At 36.8% G+C, this 19,533-nt stretch overlaps 1 protein-coding gene across 2 annotated transcripts in view; it reads right to left on the bottom strand.

Moving 5' to 3' along the window:
• Nucleotides 1–19,533, bottom strand: part of ddah1.S (dimethylarginine dimethylaminohydrolase 1 S homeolog) — a 101,597-nt gene that overhangs the window by 16,172 nt on the left and 65,892 nt on the right. For both annotated transcript variants that reach the window (XM_041561277.1, XM_018260681.2), the window contains exon 2: nt 85–184. In XM_041561277.1, coding sequence (XP_041417211.1) covers nt 85–184 — 100 coding nt within the window. The remainder of the gene's footprint in view (nt 1–84; nt 185–19,533) is intronic.

Below are 19,533 nucleotides of genomic sequence, written 5' to 3'. Positions count from 1 at the left end.
TACTGAAAGACGTGTTTGTACATTACATTTCAGTTTACATAGTTGTGTGACTAAAGAGCATTGAAACCATTAGTAGAAAAATACCTGTAAACAAAACATCTCCACCATCTAATGTAGCACTTTCATCTGTCATTTCAACCACATTTAGCTGAAGGTCCTGTAGTGCTTTCTTCACAGCTTCAGCCTGCAATTATAGCAAGAATGGTTTGTTAGATATTAGTGCTTTCTTGCAAAAACATGCCACATACAGATCATGGAGTCAAATATATGCTTCTGGTTACTGCCATGGCCATATTCTGTCATTCTGTTCTAATGTAAATTTGCTAAATCTCGTTAAAACAGCATTTAATGTTAGTGCATTACTTGCAACCCAGAAATTTACATAAAGTGAAACCTCAATTTTACAAACCCTCAGTGCATTATCCTTTATGTTGCACTGTTTTTTTGTGTGGTTAATTTAAAATACTAACCAGATCTGCACCAAATACTGTCATACACTAATCACTATGCTTTAGATTGTGCCTTTGTCACTGAGGTCTTGCACATGCTCTCTACGCCACTGACACCAACAATAAGTGTTTTAAAGTACATGTATGGCATCTGTTATCCGAAAACCCGTTATCCAGTTAGTTCTAAATCACAGGAAGGACGTCTCCCTTAGAGTCGATTTTAATCAAATCAAGTTAAAAATATAGTTAAAAAGTATTCCCATTTTCTCTGTTTTAATAAAACAGTGCATTATACTTTATCCTAACTAAGATATAATTAATCCATATTTGAGGCAAACCAATCCTATTCGGTTTTACTCAAAGGAACAGATCAGTGTGAAAATAAAAACTGGTTAAATAGATGTGCAAAATAAAAAATGTTTATAATATAGTTTGTTAGGCAAAAATGTTATGTATAAAGGCTGGAGTGACTGGATGTGTAACATAATAGCAAGAACACTACTTCCTGCTTTGCAGTTCTCTAACTCTGAGTTAGTCAGTGACATTAAGGGGGGCCACATGGTACAAATCTGTTCAGTGAGTTTGCAATTGATCCTCAGCATTCAGCTCAGATTCAAAAGCAACAGATATGACCCATGTGCCCCCCCTCAAGTCTATGATTGGTTACTGCCTGGTACAGGGTAACCAGTCAGTGTAAACCAAGAGAGCTGAAAAGCAAGAAGTAGTGTTCTGGCTATTATGTTACACATCCAGTCACTCCAGGCTTTATACATTACATTTTTGACTAAATAACTATATTAGAAACAGTTTTTATTTTGCACAGCATATCTATTTACCCAGTTTTTATTATTTTTACACTGAACAATTCCTTTAATATTTACATTATTGTTTAATAAACTAAAGGTACGGAGATCTAAATTACGAAAATACTTATTATCCAGAAAACCCCAGGTCCTGAGCATTCTGGATAACAGGTCCCATACCTGTAATTAAAATAATGTATTGTTGCCCTACACTGCCAAAACTATGTGTTGATTCAAAAAGGACTACTATAAATCATATAAAGGAGCTGCTGTGTAGCCATGGGGGCAGCAATTCAAGTTGAAAATAGAGAAAAGGAACAGGATATACAGCAGATAATAGATACACTGTGTAAAATACAATGGTTTAAATGTAACACAGGAGGATAGACAGGGTGAAATGCCATTCATGTCTCTCTACAGGACAATAGACTGAAAACTTTTCTCTTATATAATTGGGCACTGTGATTTTAATAAACCCAGTACTATTACTTTGGAGTACATTTGGCTGAATACAAAGGCTGGTGTACTAGATATGACTCCGGAAGGTCCCATCTGCCGACAGATAATTGCTTTCTGATACTTTAGGGAAATAATCCAACAGGTAATAGCACCATTATTTACTCACGGTAACGGATGTATGCATTTAATTATCTTAAGAATTAGTATGACGAGTCATGAGATTTATCCAGATTTTAACAATTCTCAACCTTGGTAAATGTATTAATGTTCACTATTAAACCAATGGAATGAAATATATCTCTACCAGCATAGAAACTCTTAATACCGCTTCATTCTGTCTGTTACTGGTAAGAATTATAATTTCTTGCCAGTACTGGTCATTCTTAGGCCACAAACAGGTAGCAATGAGAAATATCTGCAATTGCATGTGCCATGGGCTTTAAGATGACATTCTTAAAAATGTTCGCTTTAAAATAGGCAACCCAGTCAATATGGGTCAGTATTCACACACAAGATGAAATACTACGGAAACAATAAATGGGAAAACCATGGAACTGTAACAGCTAAATATAAAGTTAGAGGGAAGTAGAGGGTAGAAAAACATAGAGTAACTGTGATCCTTAAACTGATGCCATATGATAGCCTTTCAAAAGAGTCACTCATAAACCAAGAACATTCAGTTATCAGCTTTACTTAAGTTCCTTCATTCTCCATATACAGTACACATATAATATGCATGAAAGTAGATTGTCATTGTGCAATTGAAACATAACTGGAAATTATTTTACAGACATTCCTTTGACCCTTATAAAAGGAAAATTGTACCAACTTGGCAAGTTTTGACCCATATTTTCTTGAACCAAGAGCACCAATACATTTAAAGCCCAGCATGAGGTGTTACTTTTCACAACTCAAACTGCAGCAAACAGCGTGTGTAACTTAAAACAAACGTGTATTGCCGAGTAAGAATATAAGGCCTAGGATAAGGCCTGTATGACTTGTCTGAATAGGGGATACAGCAGGGGTGAAAGAGAGCATATGCCTAGAGGCTAGAACTTGTGTGGACTCCCCTTTGACAAAAAAATTTCACCAGTTAAAATCTAAAATAACAAATGATCACTTTAAGGAAGCATATACCATTTTATTCATTCTTAGTGTTTATTTTAGGAATCTAAAACATTTAGTAGAATTACTACATATAAAAACTCACGGACAGCCAAAGCCCCACTCCTCCTCTATTGCCTGGCTACAAGTGCTTGTATGAAATAAGTAATACTAAAGATAAATAAAATAACATGAAGTTGCCAAGCTCACATCAGTATTTTATTTCAGATTAAATTCATTTAGCACCAAAAATAAGAATCAATAGTCCAAACTTAATATGGCTGCATAACAAAGCCATACTGTGACTGTCATCTCCTCTTTAGGAACACTCTTACATAATGTTATAGTTTGCCTTAGAATCCCAACTGCTGTGAAGCATGTAGAAAGCCTTGGCAATGATGGCCAAAATCTTGCTACATCTAAAGGGACCATTTCAGTCCAATCTTCCGGCCACTCCTGTGGTACAAGTGCTGGTCAGAGGCCATATGTGTTGAGCAGAAGCCTGTGGCGAGGCTCCTGCTGACAGAAATATGCAGCAGGCCAAGATACCAAGGATTGCTGGGAAACAGAAAAGAGGATATTTCTCAGCTGTCATGCCACATTAACAGGATTACACCTTTAATGAATAGAAAACCTTACTTAGTTACCAAAAAGAGCACAAAAATGAAATACCTGACATGGATCTTTAACTACATAAAAGCCGCAGGCACTGTTCATTTGAAAAAAAAAGGTGACAAAGCTTGTCATACACAGTAGAACATTGCCGTTTCTATTTTTTTTTTTCTTTTAAGAAAATGTTCAGTACGTATTTTACCTGGAAGGGTGTTGGGGAGCTCATTCCAATGTTGCACATACCAAAGGATTTTTTTTTCATTTCAAATGTAAATGTTTGCTCAAAGGAAATTATGCAAATAAGAGAGTCTGCTTCACAGACGGTCACAGACATTTCTCTTTATTTCAGACTGAATGACACTGAAATGGAACATTTGTACAACACAAATTTATGAGTACTTTTTTTGTGGAAATTTGCAATTTTTTGGATTTTAATAAGTAAAAGATAGAGATGTACAACATTGAATGGGATAGAATAAGAATAGCATCAAAGTAGATAAAGAAAGGAAATACTGTTATTGAGAGTTCTTACATAATATCTCAAGTATAGCAAATTGTTTCTAAACAATAAATAATTTGGTAAGCCTATTATAACAGGGGCATAAATATACAACTTTTTGAAATATCTAGTGGGCTACATTTCTGTATGGCTTTCAAGGGAAAGAAAAAAGAGAAATAAACATAAAAACACAAGAAAAAGCCAATGTTAGGGCTGTAAGGAATGATATTTCCAATATTAATGATAGGTCAGGTGCAGGTTAAATTCTAGGTACAGGCAGGAAAGGATACATCAGGAAGCATAATCCCAAATCCCCAAATATCTAAGTGACGTGATAACTTGTTCTCTAAGAAAGCTATATTTGCTTCAAATGCTCTATTGCCATCAACTCTTTTGGTTATCTCCTGTATAGTAAGAATGTTAGGGGTCCATATAAGTTGCTGATCTGATTAGTACCTGGCTTTATTTGTGTACAGCCTGTATAAGTTTACCCAATAAAAAAGTAGCTATATCTCTGAGGACATGGTGTTCTAGCATTGATAAGAGCAATAACTTCAGCCCAAATTGGCTGCAATGCTGGGCAGTACCAAAAGATATGTAGTAGAGACCCAATCATTCATTCGTTTCGACAACATAAGGGGGATGATCTGGGAAGAGCATATGTAACCTTTCTGGGACATAATACCAGAACATAAGAATCTTATAAATATGGATGCACCGAATCCAGGATTCGGTTTGGGATTCAGCTTTTTTCAGCAGGATTCGGCCAAATCCTTCTGCCCGGCCGAACAGAACAAGGAAGTAAAAAATGTTTTCCCCTTGCCACCATTTGCATATGCAAATTAGGATTTGGATTTGGTTCGGTATTCGGCCAAATCCTTCTGCCCGGCCGAACAGAACAAGGAAGTAAAAAATGTTTTCCCCTTGCCACCATTTGCATATGCAAATTAGGATTTGGATTTGGTTCGGTATTCGGCCAAATCTTTCGCGAAGGATTCTGGGGTTCGACCAAATCATAAATAGTGGATTCGTTGCATCCCTACTTATCAATACTTTCTTTTTGTCTGACACAGGTAACCATTTTCCTAGCATTTTCTCATAGTCAGTCCCAATATGCAGTGGACATAGGGTGTGGTAAAAGTCTATCCCATTTGGTCAGAAATGAATGTCTATTTGGAGTGTCTGCCACAGGTTCTGTAAGGAACTATGTCTAATAATTAACATGCAATGACACTGCAGAACTGCAGTTTGTTTATTGCAAAGGCTGATTACATAATATAATACTTGCACACACATTGTAACATTTACCATAAAGCGCTTATGCTCACCATGTCCAAAATCTCTCCAAACCTAAGCCCCATTTAGCATAAAAAAGACATAAGAACAAAGATTCCTATTGGGGACAAAGGGGTCCTGTGATGGTGTGATTATTCAGCTAATAAAACCTGCAGGTCTCTGTTTGGCTCACCAAGAGGAATCTGTGTGTCTTTTTTGTGCTTCATTCACATAACCATGTAACACAGATAGACAAATACAAGACTAAAAAGAAACTTAAGGTTTAACCATTATTGAGGAAGAGTATCCACCCTTCATCTCTTTAAGAAGCATGGAGGTAGGCCTAGACAGTGGAACCTGAAATTCAGTAAATCCTAAAAATGACCAAACTGGGGATCCTTGTGCATTCCCTCGTTAGCTCTTTCATAAATGTGCCTATAGTGTTTGTTTCAGAAACCTGTATCTGTCAGTATTAAAGAAAAACTAAAGCATAAAAAACAATTTAGCTATAAATTATGCATATTATGTTTTGGGCTTCTTTATCAGCCCAAGGCAATTACAGCCCTTAAGTAGGGAAGATCTGTGCCTCGGAAGCCTGTGTAGCTCCCCATCGTCTTTTCTGCTGATTCACTGCACATGTACTGTGCTGCTTCGGACTATATATATAGAATAAAATTATTATGATACAAGGCATTAGTTCTCTTTCGTGTATACATTGTATCACATTCTCCCAATAGTTTGCCTATGCTTGAGTTATGAAGTGCATCATAACCTTTAGTTCAAGGTGAATATGTGATGCTACAATGAAGAAATGACTTCAGGTATCCTGTAATACGTAGTTCATTCCAATTATAATGGAGAGAAGCTAGTATCTGCCAGTGCTGTTCAATTTCTGGGAAAAAATAAAATAAATGTGCGTTAATGACTCTTCTAAGAATTTCCTGCTATCCTCCTCGCCATAAAAACCAAGTCTGCTGCTAATGAAACATTGAATATTTAAAGTGACTGCCAAGCACATAAGAGCAGCACATACCTTTTGATGCAGAGAGCACATCTCTCTGACTTCTAGACAGCAGTCTTGGGTTTTAATCTCTATAAATGCCATTTAGTGCTTTCTCAATGAAAGTTTAAGACACATTCCATTCCAAAACAGATTAAGTTGGTCGGAAATGAAATACAGTTCTCTTTCATACACTCATTAAATACTGAAAAGTATTTTGATTTTTTGTTCCTGGATTAAAGTTTTTTACTATCCCATTTTTAAAGAGTGCTGTTTTTTTCAACGGGTTGTTCACCATTGAATTTTTAGTATGATGTAAAGATATCCTGAGACTATTTGCAATTGATTTTCATTTTTTATTGTTTCTGGTTTTTGAGTTATTTAGCATTTAATTTGTCAGCTCTCCAGTTTGCAATCCAATCCAAATGACCCTAGCAATCATGCACTGATTTGAATAAGATAATGGAATATGAATGGAAGAGGGTCTAAATAGAATGATTAGTAATAAAATAGCAATAATGATAATTTTGTAGCCTTACAGAGCATTTGCTATTAGATGGGTCAGTGACCCCCATTTGAAAGCTGGAAAGAGTCAAAAGAAGAAGGCAAATACTTAAACTATACAAAATAAATCATGAAAACCAATTTAAAAGTTGCTTAGAATTGGCCATGTTGTAACATACCAAAAGTTAATGTAAAGGTGAACCACCCTTTTAACCAATAATAACATGAACGTTTTGGAAAGCTTTCCAGATTAATGCATGGATTATGCCTTGCCAGAAGGGTCACATTCATATTTTGACATTTAGGGGGCACATTTACTATTGGTCGAATATCGAGGGTTAATTAACCCTCGATATTCGACCCTCGAAGTAAAATCCTTCGACTTCGAATATCGAAGTTGAAAGGATTTACCGCAAATACTTTGATCGAACGATTAAATCCTTCGATTCGAACAATTCGAAGGATTTTAATCCATTAATCAAACAATTTTCCTTAGATCAAAAAAAGCTTAGAAAGCTTATGAGGAAGGTCCCCATAGGCTAACATTGATGCTCGGTAGGTTTAAAGTGGCGAAGTAGGTAGTCGAAGTTAAAGAGACAGTACTTCGACTATCTAATGGTCGAATAGTCAAACGATTTTTACTTCGAATCGTTCGATTCAAAGTGGTAGTCGAAGGTCAAAGTAGCCTATTCGATGGTCGAAGTACCCAAACAAAACTTCGAAATTCGAAGTTTTTCATTCTAATCCTTCAGTAATCCTTAGTAAATGTGACCCTAAGCGTGCAATACATCTATAAACACAGTGCTAATGTGCAGTCATCAATGAATCAGGTGAGTAGTAGACTCAAAAACTAACTACTTATTGCAATTTCTTTAATTTCGCTCCTGTATTTGTAACTCAGCCTCATTTGGAAGAAAAAAAACACCACTTCATTCAAAGTAATTATAAAATTGAATTTTTTACCTAAAAATCATATAATCAATGAACAGTAACCTTGGTTACTTATGTATTTTTGAGATCTATTTTGTATATTCTTCAAAAGCAGAAAGGTGATACACGTGTTTAGAAAACCCTTCAGTCTTACAGGCCTTGTTATCCTGAAACAACCCTGATACTCATGCTGTTCAATTAACTGTAACAAGACTGGAAAGACTTAAAGTCAAGTTCTGGCACAATTCATTTCTCATTATTGCAAAACGAAAGAAAATAATGTCATATATAATGAGATTAATGTATTTGACTCTTTTACCAACTGTGAAATTCTATCTGATTCTATCCAGAACATCTCTCTCTGTTTAGTGACTTTTGTATCTGTACGCCATTAATGTATTTATTCCCCCCCAAAACTGATCGCTATGTTAGGTTCCCCACAGTCTATGCTGGCTCCAGTGCATAAACCACTGTTACATCATTCTTCTTAAGTCCACAAAAATAGGAAAATGTTTAACTGTTTTCAGAACATCTACTGTCATTATTATTTTCCCAGCCATAACTATGATATACTATGCATTAGGTTCGCACACTCAAAAAAAGAAATTCAAACGCAAAAGTGGTATATAGAAAAAACGTTTTACTGTTATGCAAAATCAACATTTAAAACACTACAGTGTTAGATCAACAAGCACAATGTGCATACATCAGATAATTGAACATGTATACATACCACCCAATAGCATTACTTTGCAAAAAGAGAAACAGCAAGGGAGAGAAAATGAGTATGGCCCCAATGTTTCGGCACTATGGCCTTTGTCAAGGCCTTGTCTTATTCTATGATATACCTGGCATTATGTTGGAATTTTGGTGGGGCTTCTGAGAGACATATGGAGGTACTGCCGGGGTTGTGGTAGATGCAAGTGCAACCAGCCTTAAAGGAAAACTATACCCCTAACTGAATACTTAAGCAACAGATAGTTTATAGCATATTAAGTGGCATATTAAAGAATCTTATCAAACTGGAATATATAGTTAAGTTAAGATTTTCCCTTGAGCCACCATATTGTGATAGTCTGTATGCCCCCTCAGAGATCACCTGACCAGAAATACTGCAGCTCTAACTGTAACAGAAAGAAGTGTGGAAGCAAAACATTGGCTCATGTGACCTAACATGTATGGTTTGTTTGTGTGCACAGTGAATCGAAGGACCCCAGGGGGCGGCCCTTAGTTTTTAAAATGGCAATTTTCTATTTAGGATTACCCAATGGCACACACTACAAAAAAGTATATTATTAGATGAAGCAGGGGATGAAGCAGAGATATTTTATGAAATATATTTTTATAGAGACCTACATTGTTCAGTGGTATAGTTTTCCTTTAAAATTGGACCCTCTGAGAGTTTGACTGTCCCCAGGAAGCGGTGGTCCATGCAATAGTACAACTAGAAGTTTGGCAGATGTAGGTTGGCTTGGTGGCTATGAAATATTACACTGGTTGTTGTGGTACTAGGTATGCTATAGGGGAAAATGGATGAATTTATTTAATAAAGACTGCAAGAACTGTGAGCTATTGAAATATAACTACACAGCGGAGTATCATTCAATATAGCACAGGATAAGGATGTCAAAGTCACACATTTATAAATATCATGATTTACACCTGCCAGGGTAGTTGTAATTTATAACAGAGCTTGGCCTAAAAAAAAAACGTTTATTTAATGTAGATAGTAGTTAATGTATATAACACCTAATCAATATAATTTATCAACTAACTCTTTATGGCACTGGTGTGTACTTGTAGCTATACATCAGTGGAAGACATTCATTTTTGTTGGATTTCCAAGGGAAAGCATCTAGCAACTGAGTTAGGGCGACAGAACTTTGCTATGAAACCAGATAAAGAAAAGCAGGTATTAAGTTGGAAAACAATTGCTGGCATCAAGAGACTGCTGTGAGAAATGCCATGACAGTTTTGTTCTGATAAAGATGATGACATGAAATTTAAATCTTGCACAAGCATGCTGAGAAAGTAAATTTCCAAATACTTTCCTACTTACGATTACAAAATGATCAATTGTTAAATGTCGGACAGAAGAACATATTCTATTCTGTCTGGACATGCTCAGTGGGCCAAGAATGCACCTGGAGATGCCAAGAATTCATTATCTTTTAGACACCAAATATCCCAAAATACCCACTGGGCCTGCCAGGTCTCTGTCCATTTCTGACCACACGCCATGTGGCCCATTTTCTAGTTGAAAAGTATTTAAAATTCATGAAGCTTGTTGAAAGCTCAGCTGTCACATTCTAATCATTCCAAAGTGTATGGGAACGAGAGAGGAGAAAAGGCATCTCAGCTAAAGCCATTATTGCTCCTGAATACACGATATGCCATTAAATTGCTAATAAAGCCACTTGAAGATAAAGTCGATCACAATCACCATCTACCCTGGAATTCCTTTTCGACATCACAGCGTTGTCAGATTTCACAAACAGTGCTGCTTTTGAGCCACTGCACTTGTATAAAATGGTAACACATCTGAAAGAGGGAACGGGAAAGACTCGTTTTTAAATGTTAAAGTAGCAGGCACAATAAAGTGCAAGCACTCAAAGAAACAGCATTGCTGGTGCCAGTCTTTCCAACAAATACCCCAAAGCACTTGAATAGATGGAACCCTGACAAACTCCAGCACAGCCGCCACTGCTGACCTTAATAATAAGTAACTGATTGTTGCATTGTTTTGTTGATAGCAACAAAGGTATGTACAACCCCATGGGGCTAATGAGCTAATAAAAACAGTGAAAATACATTATAATTACTTTAATGAACCTCTTATAAAAATTTGTACAAGCAGAAAGAAGTTTAAGAGGTACATTCTATGTTTTTGTACTTTACGTCCAAAAGAAGTGTTGATAACTGCTGAATATTAGTTTTCAATTCAAATGAGATCCATCACTGACCGATGTAGCATTTTAAGCCATACAATAAACCCATCAAGGGGAGCAAAAACAAAAGGCTTAATTTTTACATTTAAGTAGCCATGCAGTTGCTCTCCCACCCCCCACCCCCACCCGTGGAGTAGTTAAAGGGATACTGTCATGGGAAAAAAATTTTTTCTCAAAATGAATCAGTTAATAGTGCTGCTCCAGCAGAATTCAGCACCGAAATCCATTTCTCAAAAGAGCAAACAGATTTTTTTATATTCAATTTTGAAATCTGACATGGGGCTAGACATATTGTCAATTTTCCAGCTGCCCCAAGTCATGTGACTTGTGCTCTGATAAACTTCAATCACTCTTTACTGCTGTACTGCAAGTTGGAGTGATATCACCCCCCTCCCTTCCCCCCCCCCAGCAGCCAAACAAAAGAACAATGGGAAGGTAACCAGATAACAGCTCCCTAAAGCTGGCCATAGACGCAAAGATCCGATCGTACGAATCGTGGATTCGTACGATTTTCGGACCATGTGTGGAGAGTCCCGACATTTTTCGTCCGTCAGAGATCGGTCGTTTGGTCGATCGGACAGGTTAGAAAATTTCTGTCGCCTGCCGATAATATCTCTGCGTGTAGATTTTCAGTGGGAGAGGTCGGGAGATGGGAAAGTCCGATCGTACGTTGATTCGTACGATCGGATCTTTGCGTCTATGGCCAGCTTAACACAAGATAACAGCTGCCTGGTAGATCTAAGAACAACACTCAATAGTAAAAACCCATGTCCCACTGAGACACATTCAGTTACATTGAGAAGGAAAAACAGCAGCCTGCCAGAAAGCATTTCTCTCCTAAAGTGCAGGCACAAGTCACATGACCAGGGGCAGCTGGGAAATTCATAAAATGTCTAGCCCCATGTCAGATTTCAAAATGGAATATAAAAAAATCTGTTTGCTCTTTTGAGAAATGGATTTCAGTGCAGAATTCTGCTGGAGCAGCACTATTAACTGATTAATTTTGAAAAAAAATTTTTTTATCCCTTTAATTTATATTTTTTAAAAAAAAGTAACCCTTTTGCTTCGGGAGGAGCCCTCTGCTACTCGTATGCCACCAGGTGTTAATGTGAGAAAACCAAGACGGAAGTTCTGGGCAGACAAGGGAAACATAACGTATGACAGGAAGGACGGGGAACAGTCTAGGGACTGGCCATGGTCAATATCAAACAGGCAGTGCAGTACGAAATAAAATATATATATCTTATGAAATACCTTATAAAAACTCAATAAAACTCTATGAGAAAATGTGGATTTTATTTATGAGTTGTTTCAATAATCAACTTGAATCTGGCCCTATATAATGGTTATAGGAAATTTCCTTGTGTTTCTGATGTCAAGCATATCAAACAGGGACCATAGCACAACATTGTGAGGGTGCATAGAGCAGCTGGAGATCGGGGAATGGCCATATGAATAGTAAAGGTCCAACAGTAGGGAGTGCCCATGATTTTCTAGTTACATCACATTAAAACTCAAGTCTAGTCTTGTAACCCTTGAGATGTTGTTTTGCATATCTACACAGATACCTAGTGGATGGGTACGACTTAAGTTATGCAAAGGATTTGCCCTGTACTAGTTACTGTAGTATATTACTTATTGATTAACAGGTGCATGGTGGAAACTGGAACGAGATGGGTTTCTTTCACTGAGGGCTGAATAGTCAGGTTCAATATGTTGCACTGTTTATATAAAAAACATTGTAAATTGCAATTAGAAGACCAGTGTAATATATTCCCTAAGAGCTCACGTATGTTGCATTTATCTAGTGAAATACAAGTTTATTTTATTTCTTTATGCCCCCCCCCTCATGTTATCCATCATTGACTTGGGGGCAAACAATTCCATCAGACTTTTCTGCCGATCACTTGGGTGGCCAAAACAAGCAGAGATCTTTTGGTCTATAACCAGCTTAAGTTACATCTGAAACTGATAATTAATGAGTGTTGTCTGAAGATTTCAGTACCCTGCAAAGCCTGTATAACTTCTGCAAGGGTGAAATATGTCATCTTTTATTTCAGGATTTATTTAACACAATTTAATTAAATGATCCTATATCTCTTTTATTGAATGGTAACAGAAGCCTCTAGGCATCTGAAATGTTGCTGGGTTTTAACATTGCTGATCATGCATTTCAGTCCCCTTCTGCTTTTAAATGTGGTGCTTTTCTCCCCTGCCATTTAACCCACCTAACTTACCAGGGTATTTTGCTAAAATGGAAATTAACACCAAAAAAGGCTACATATTTCCTCTTTTTGGATGATGAAATCTTACAATGTTGTGGAAAGAATTAATGAGCTAGGAAGAGTGATGATTTCTAATCTGTAGAGTCGGCGGGGAACAAAAAGTTTGTAGTTGGTACATTCTGAATGAAATGGAGCATTCCACATAGTGACTTCAAACCTTGGCACGCTCTTTACGTACAAACAAAACACTCACTGTTCAGACAGCTGTTCTGCAACACTGGCAGACTGAGGACTAAGGGAAAAAGGGAAATATTTTTTTCCATCAAACTACAGCATTAAATCTGACTTAGCACCTTAGGCTAAACCCCTGCATAGAAAAGAAAACTGTTTGTTAAAAGTCATGACAGATGAAGAGTCTGAATATTTGCTCACGTCACTTATTTACAAAAAACTTGTCCTGCAAGACATTTACCAAAATTCACATTATTTTTTACTTTTTAAGAGGCATCTTGATTCAATAATTTTTTGCAGCAGCTATTTTGCTAAAGTTTTCCACTCTAGAGAACGAGGTCCTCTTCAATGCCTGTTTCTGACCAAGGAAAACCATGTATTCCTCATAATAGAGTCCTGAAGTGGGTCAGTACCCCCCGCGGGTTACCCACAAAAAAAACGGCTACCCTGCAGCATGAGGGTAGGATTTTCTGATACGGGTCTGCGGGTTGCAGGTCTCATCTATATTTCTTATTGTATGTTATATTGTCTATATTTTTCTCCTTTTTAAATCTTACAAAATTTGTTTCTGTCTCTGCCCACTTTTGATGACGTCACTTCCAGCAACAGCACTTCTTTTTTAATGCAAAAAGGGAAGGTTCTGGGAGCACTCCATGGCTTAATCAACATGTACTTAAAATGTTCTTTTTTAATTGTGGTCAGCGGGCTGCAGGATTGTGTCGGGTCCGGCTCTCAGAAATTGGTTCTGCGCTGGACTCTACCTCGAAACAAGAAAAGACCTGGCACATAATTTTCAGTCACTTTAAATAGGTGTTATTTCTAGCATTTTTCTCTGATGTGGAAAAATGGTAGTGATCATCAGGTATGCTATTGCCATAATGAAATTACTGTGTGATTTTAAAAGACCCCAAATGAGTACAACAGTTACAAGCAAATGACAGTACAAATATCTAAAAGATTAGTAAAGCAGTGATGTAAAAACACTTGATTATCACTAAAGAATCTTGGCATGTGTCTTGGCAAGTATGAGAAATAATGTCAGTTATTACCAAGAAAACAAACTATCTAACTACAGAGACCTGACTAATAGATTTGTCTGTCAGAGCCTACCCACTAGGTTTCACTTTCTAGCATGTTGCTTAGATATTCAGCGAATGCAACCAATTGCCTTTATTATTACTTCTACTCTATAAATTGCTTCCCTGTGTTTTATGATAGAAGGGAGTAGGAGGGACGGGAAGATAAGGGAGGTCCGGATAGTGAGGAGAGAGTAATTTGCGCTTCTCTGGCACACAGTTAGTTTAGAGGCGCAGCAATGAGAGACGGGGTGCAGGCTGATGTTGAGCTAACTCTGCTCTAGGAGCAGGCTTCATACAAACATGGTCCTGCGACTTAAAGGCAATTTTTCTTAGTAAAAACAGTTGTGGATAGTGATGGGCGAATCTTTGAAGTTTCGCTTCACAGAAAAATTTGCAAATATAGCTCAAAGGGGCGAAAAATCGCGAAACGCATTGAAGTCAATAGGCGTCAAAAAATGTTGATTTTGACGTGATTGACAAATTTTTATACTCACGACTATTTGGGCCAAATGCATTAAAGTCAATGGGTGTCCGAATAATTTTAATGTGCGCCAATTTTTATGCACATGTCAAATTTTTTTGACGCAGCAGGTTTTTCGCTGCTTGTGGTGAAATGCTGAAATTCGCAGCAAATTCATGTCTGGCGAATTTATTCGCTCATCACTAGTGGTGGAACTAGTATAACCTGTCTGACCTGTTTTAATGGTCTGAGACCATGGCAATTTTTTGGCAAGGTACTGTGGTTATCACTTAGTAGTATTTCTAGGTTTAGGCCAATGATCCGGTGGCATAAGACTGAATATATGTAGGGTTCGTTTTATATTGCGGTGGACCACAATGCCTTCCTTATTTAAATGATCAAAATTTTCAGCACTTTTTAAATTTAATTTATCTTTCCTTTATCTAATTTACTTTCCATAAATTCGATATATGTTATTCTTACTTAAAAAATAAAAAATGTATATTTAATATCGTCATTGGCATTGACCAATATAAATTGAGGGGGCACAGAAACTTCCATGTGGGGGGTTCTACAAACTCTAGTTACGCCACTGTGCATTAAACACTTACATCCCGTTGAGTGTTATACAATGTATGTACTGGAAGAACTTCAGCTTAGTGTGCCTAGGTGGCGCTGTTTGGTTGGAGAATACTTTACTGCATATTCATTTTTAAAGAGACTCCAGTGAAGAAATTGAAATGTGTTGCATGTGGATATATTGCACAAATAAGTATAGATTTTACACTTTGTATTAGTAGGTGTATGGAACAAATTGTGGTCATTGCAAGTGTGCTGATGGTGTGGCACAGGAACAACTTTTTGTTTGTATAAGGCTATGATCAACAAACAATAACAATCTGAGTTACATATGATTTGTTGGGATGTTGGTTTCTTGTAATAGGTCAAGCACAAAACAATAACTGTGGTACTGTGTTAGCCAGTAGCAGAAATAACAAATAAAAAAAAACCAAACAAATATAAAAAGTATTGTAGAAATGATACCTAGTTTGGCTAACAATAAAAATACTGTATGGAGTTAGTTAACACATTAAAACAGGGCTTTAATTTAGGGTCAGGTTTCATGTCACACTATGTGACCTGATGGAATCCAGACCCCTGGACTACCTACAACCCGTTCTAATTCAAACTTTAATTGATCTAACAGTATATATACTGTAAACAGGAAGATACTATGTGGTCCGCATCTGAGCTCACCCATTCGTTTATCCTCTCATCCTGATGATGCCCTCGCGAGATGTCTGACACTCCGAGCCGATATACTTTTTCAGCACAAAGAAATCCAAGAAAAGCACCCACTGCACAATATTTGTACCACCTAGGGTGTTTAAATAAAGCCATTTTTCAAGCCAAACATATGGTTCTCTTTGGATGTCCGGAACAGCGCCCAGTTCTGCGGGATTTCTTTGTGCTGAAAAAGTATATATGCTGTGCCTTCCCATTTTAAATTTGTATTTTGCCTGACAAAGGGGCCTTGGTGCTCCGAAAGCTTGCAATGTATTTTTATTGTTAGCCAATATAGGTATCATCACTTCTACAATACTTTTTGTACTTGTAATAGGTTTAAATTACAGATGAAAAACTGAAAATGCACCACTTTCTGATTAAACTTTTGCAATCCTAATTAAGAATCAGAGGGATCAATGAACTCCAAGTTATCCATGAGCTAATGAACCAGTACTGAAATTTGTTCTAAAATGGAATAAAGGCATTAAAATGCTTGGGTGTATAACAGGATTGCTGAATTCAGAAAATATTATGCAGATATAGCAAAATTCTCACCATCTGTGATTTAAAAATAGGCTATACCCTCCATAACAAACCCACTAATGTCCAGCTATTCCCCAGATCCCTACCAACTTATTGATAAACCACTTACCAATTAGAGCCCATCATTTGGGGCAGTTCTACACAGATGACAGAAATGACATATGCAACAGATATGCAACAGAGACCTAGGGGTCCGTTTACTAAAGTGCGTTAAAAATATTCGCACAATATATAGACAGAATTTTCGCCAAATATGTTATCGCCAGTTTACTAACCTGCGGTAAATATAAATTTGCGAATTTTCTTGCGCAAGAATAATTGTTCGCCAGTTATCGCATTTGCTGAAAATAACGCTACGTACACATTAACGCATGGTTTACTAAACAGCGAAATGTGCTAAAGACAAAATTAACGCCAGAATATTCGCAAACTTTTACCGCCACATATGAAGTGGCGTAAAAGTATTTTTTCTGCCAGAAAATTCTCAAGGGGCAGGAAATATCCCATAATAATGTTTTTTTTTTACCCATCATTCTTTGCTGACAGGAGAGAGATCTGTAGCTATTGCTGACAGGATGTTTTGGCTTCTGCTTCTATCTGGTGCAACAGCAGCAGTTTCAGCTCAGAGTCGTATTATTGGCAGTGGCATCACAGTCCAAGGATTCGTCAGCCTCTACACTTTTTGGTTTCATTGGGATTGGCTACATTAAACTGTGCATTTCTATGAAGCAAAGAGATTGACTGGTATCATTTCCTATGATTCTATTGGCAGAAGAGTTTATATGATGCAGACATGTTTGATTGGTATTACTCTGGTGATGTTGTTGGATGGTATAATCATCAGTCAATAAAGTTTATAAGTTTTGAAAATGCATTTCTGGCCATAAATGTCACAGTAAAAATTGCCATAATAACCGCCATAAAACAAGACTATTTTATAGCATAAATATTCGCAAAAACGTAATTTTTCGCCAGAAAATTCGCAACTAGCTAAAATTACCGCTAACGTAAGCTGGTTCCTTAATGTAGTTACCGCAAGTGATCGCAATGACTTCTGAGCGCATCGCTGTTTAGTAAACTTAGTCGCTGCGAATATTCTGGCGTAAAAATATTCTCAGCGATAACATGCGGAAACTTAAAGTCAGATTTACCGCACTTTAGTAAACGGACCCCCTAATTTGTAGGATTTCTGGAGTCTTTTTGTATAATCCCCTAGTGGTTACAGATCTGTGGTATGGCTGTTATTAAAATTAATGTTCTGCTTCTCACAGTCTACCTAGAAGTAAATCACATCAACAGCAGGTTTTATACAAATAACTGCCTAGCAGATTTACAGAATGAGATTTTATTAAAAGCTTGAAATAGAATGGAGGGGACTGTAATAAAGCACCAGATTGTAATGATGGCCTTTCATTTGGCTAGGTAAGTCCTACTGCACAAGCGGAGGGAAAATATACATCCTCTTCTTGCTATATATAACTTGATAAATGTTTAAATAGGCTTTGATTTTCAACTGTTCAACAAGAGGTCTTTAAAATATATTGAAACCCTTTTACATTTATGACCATCCACCCAAGAATTCATATGTTTATCTTTGTAGCAAAGTAAATTCCGGACATTACAAAAAAGAAGAAAACACTGTCTGTCTTCCATTAACTTGTCTCAGTGTAAAGAAACATTTCCTTTCCATTCCTTTCCACTTATTTTCCAGGAAAAAAGATCCACCTGTCTGACAGCAGAGTTTGTCTGAAACTTCTTTGCATTGGTCCAAATAATAACACTCTGATAGGAAAACCAGACGGCATACAGGACAGACATTTCCATTTCCAGACTCACTTGGGAATCCACAACGCGCCTGACGAGATGGTATCAAAATTGTTACTGTTGCTTCTTCCACTGTGCTCTAATAGTTTTTCCATTCGCTAGCACCAAAACAATGTTGTATGGCAGGAGCCTGGTGCCTAATAAATTCCTCTGTAAAGCACCACTGCAACAGTTTCCTAAGAAAACTCTCTTTTATTTAGAGTTGCCACTGGCCCAGCCAGTCAAAATGATACTTGACGCCAATGTTTTTAATAGGGAAGAAAGTAAGCACATATAGGAAGGATGGTATTTTTGTTTCCAGAAATTTGCGAGAAGACTGCTCCTTTTTAGTCTCGTTTATTTTTCTGCATTGTGAAGCACCAGACCAGTAAGAATTTCCACAAAGAAAATATGCTTCCAAAGCTAGGAACAAAAACTAGTAAAGAAAAACTTATGTAACATTTTATTTTACTCATTAGATGTCCAACCTATTACTTTTAGTTATTGATATACTACGTACTGGTGGCTGTAGGTCCACTGAAGGATTACAGATAGGAAAACTCTGTAATATATACTGAATTAAATTTTCTTCTCACAGACAATCACTGTTTAAAAAAACGAATCACATAGTGCAGATTTCAATCACATCAAAATCAAGTTGCATTATAGACAGTTAGCACGCAGCCAATGAGGGCAGCCCCCAGCTTTATGGTTTTCCATATTAATTTAACTAAAGTCATTAAGATTGCTCATTTCCTAATCACGCAGGGTTTTGTGCCAAAAAAAGCTTACATTCTTCTTTTGTAAAAAAAGACAAACTTTGGCAGCTTTTAGGTTCCAAAGTTTTTCTTCATAAAAAAACACACACAGGGTTTCATTACAGATTGCTTGAGCCAAAAAGAACGAGCAATCTTAAATGGATCCCTGAGGGGTTTATTTATCAAAGATCGAATTTAGAATAATGTGATTTTTTTAAAACTAAAATTTGATTTTATTCACAATTCGAATGGTATATTAATTATGAAAAAAATCGATCGAATAGTCTCGACCAAAAAATTTGAATCGAGTTCAAACTCCGAAAGAAAAAATTGAATATTGAGCGTCAAATTCTTTTTGACGCTCAACATTTTTATTCTCCCGTTGGAGTCTATGGAGTTGGTGGTTTTAAATTCAAAATTGTGAGTTTTTCAAATTTACCATTGAAATCATAGCAAATCTACCCCTAAATGTGCATAGCAGTTCTTGCTGAAAAAGGGTTTAAATATTTCTCCATCGACTTTTAGATAAATTATGTTCTACAGTTATTATAATATTGTCTTTGT

The sequence above is a fragment of the Xenopus laevis genome, chromosome 4S, assembly GCF_017654675.1.
Source record: "Xenopus laevis strain J_2021 chromosome 4S, Xenopus_laevis_v10.1, whole genome shotgun sequence".
Lineage (NCBI taxonomy): Eukaryota > Metazoa > Chordata > Amphibia > Anura > Pipidae > Xenopus > Xenopus laevis.
Note: the sequence above shows the minus strand (reverse complement) of the source record. Positions and strands in the feature narration are given on the sequence as shown.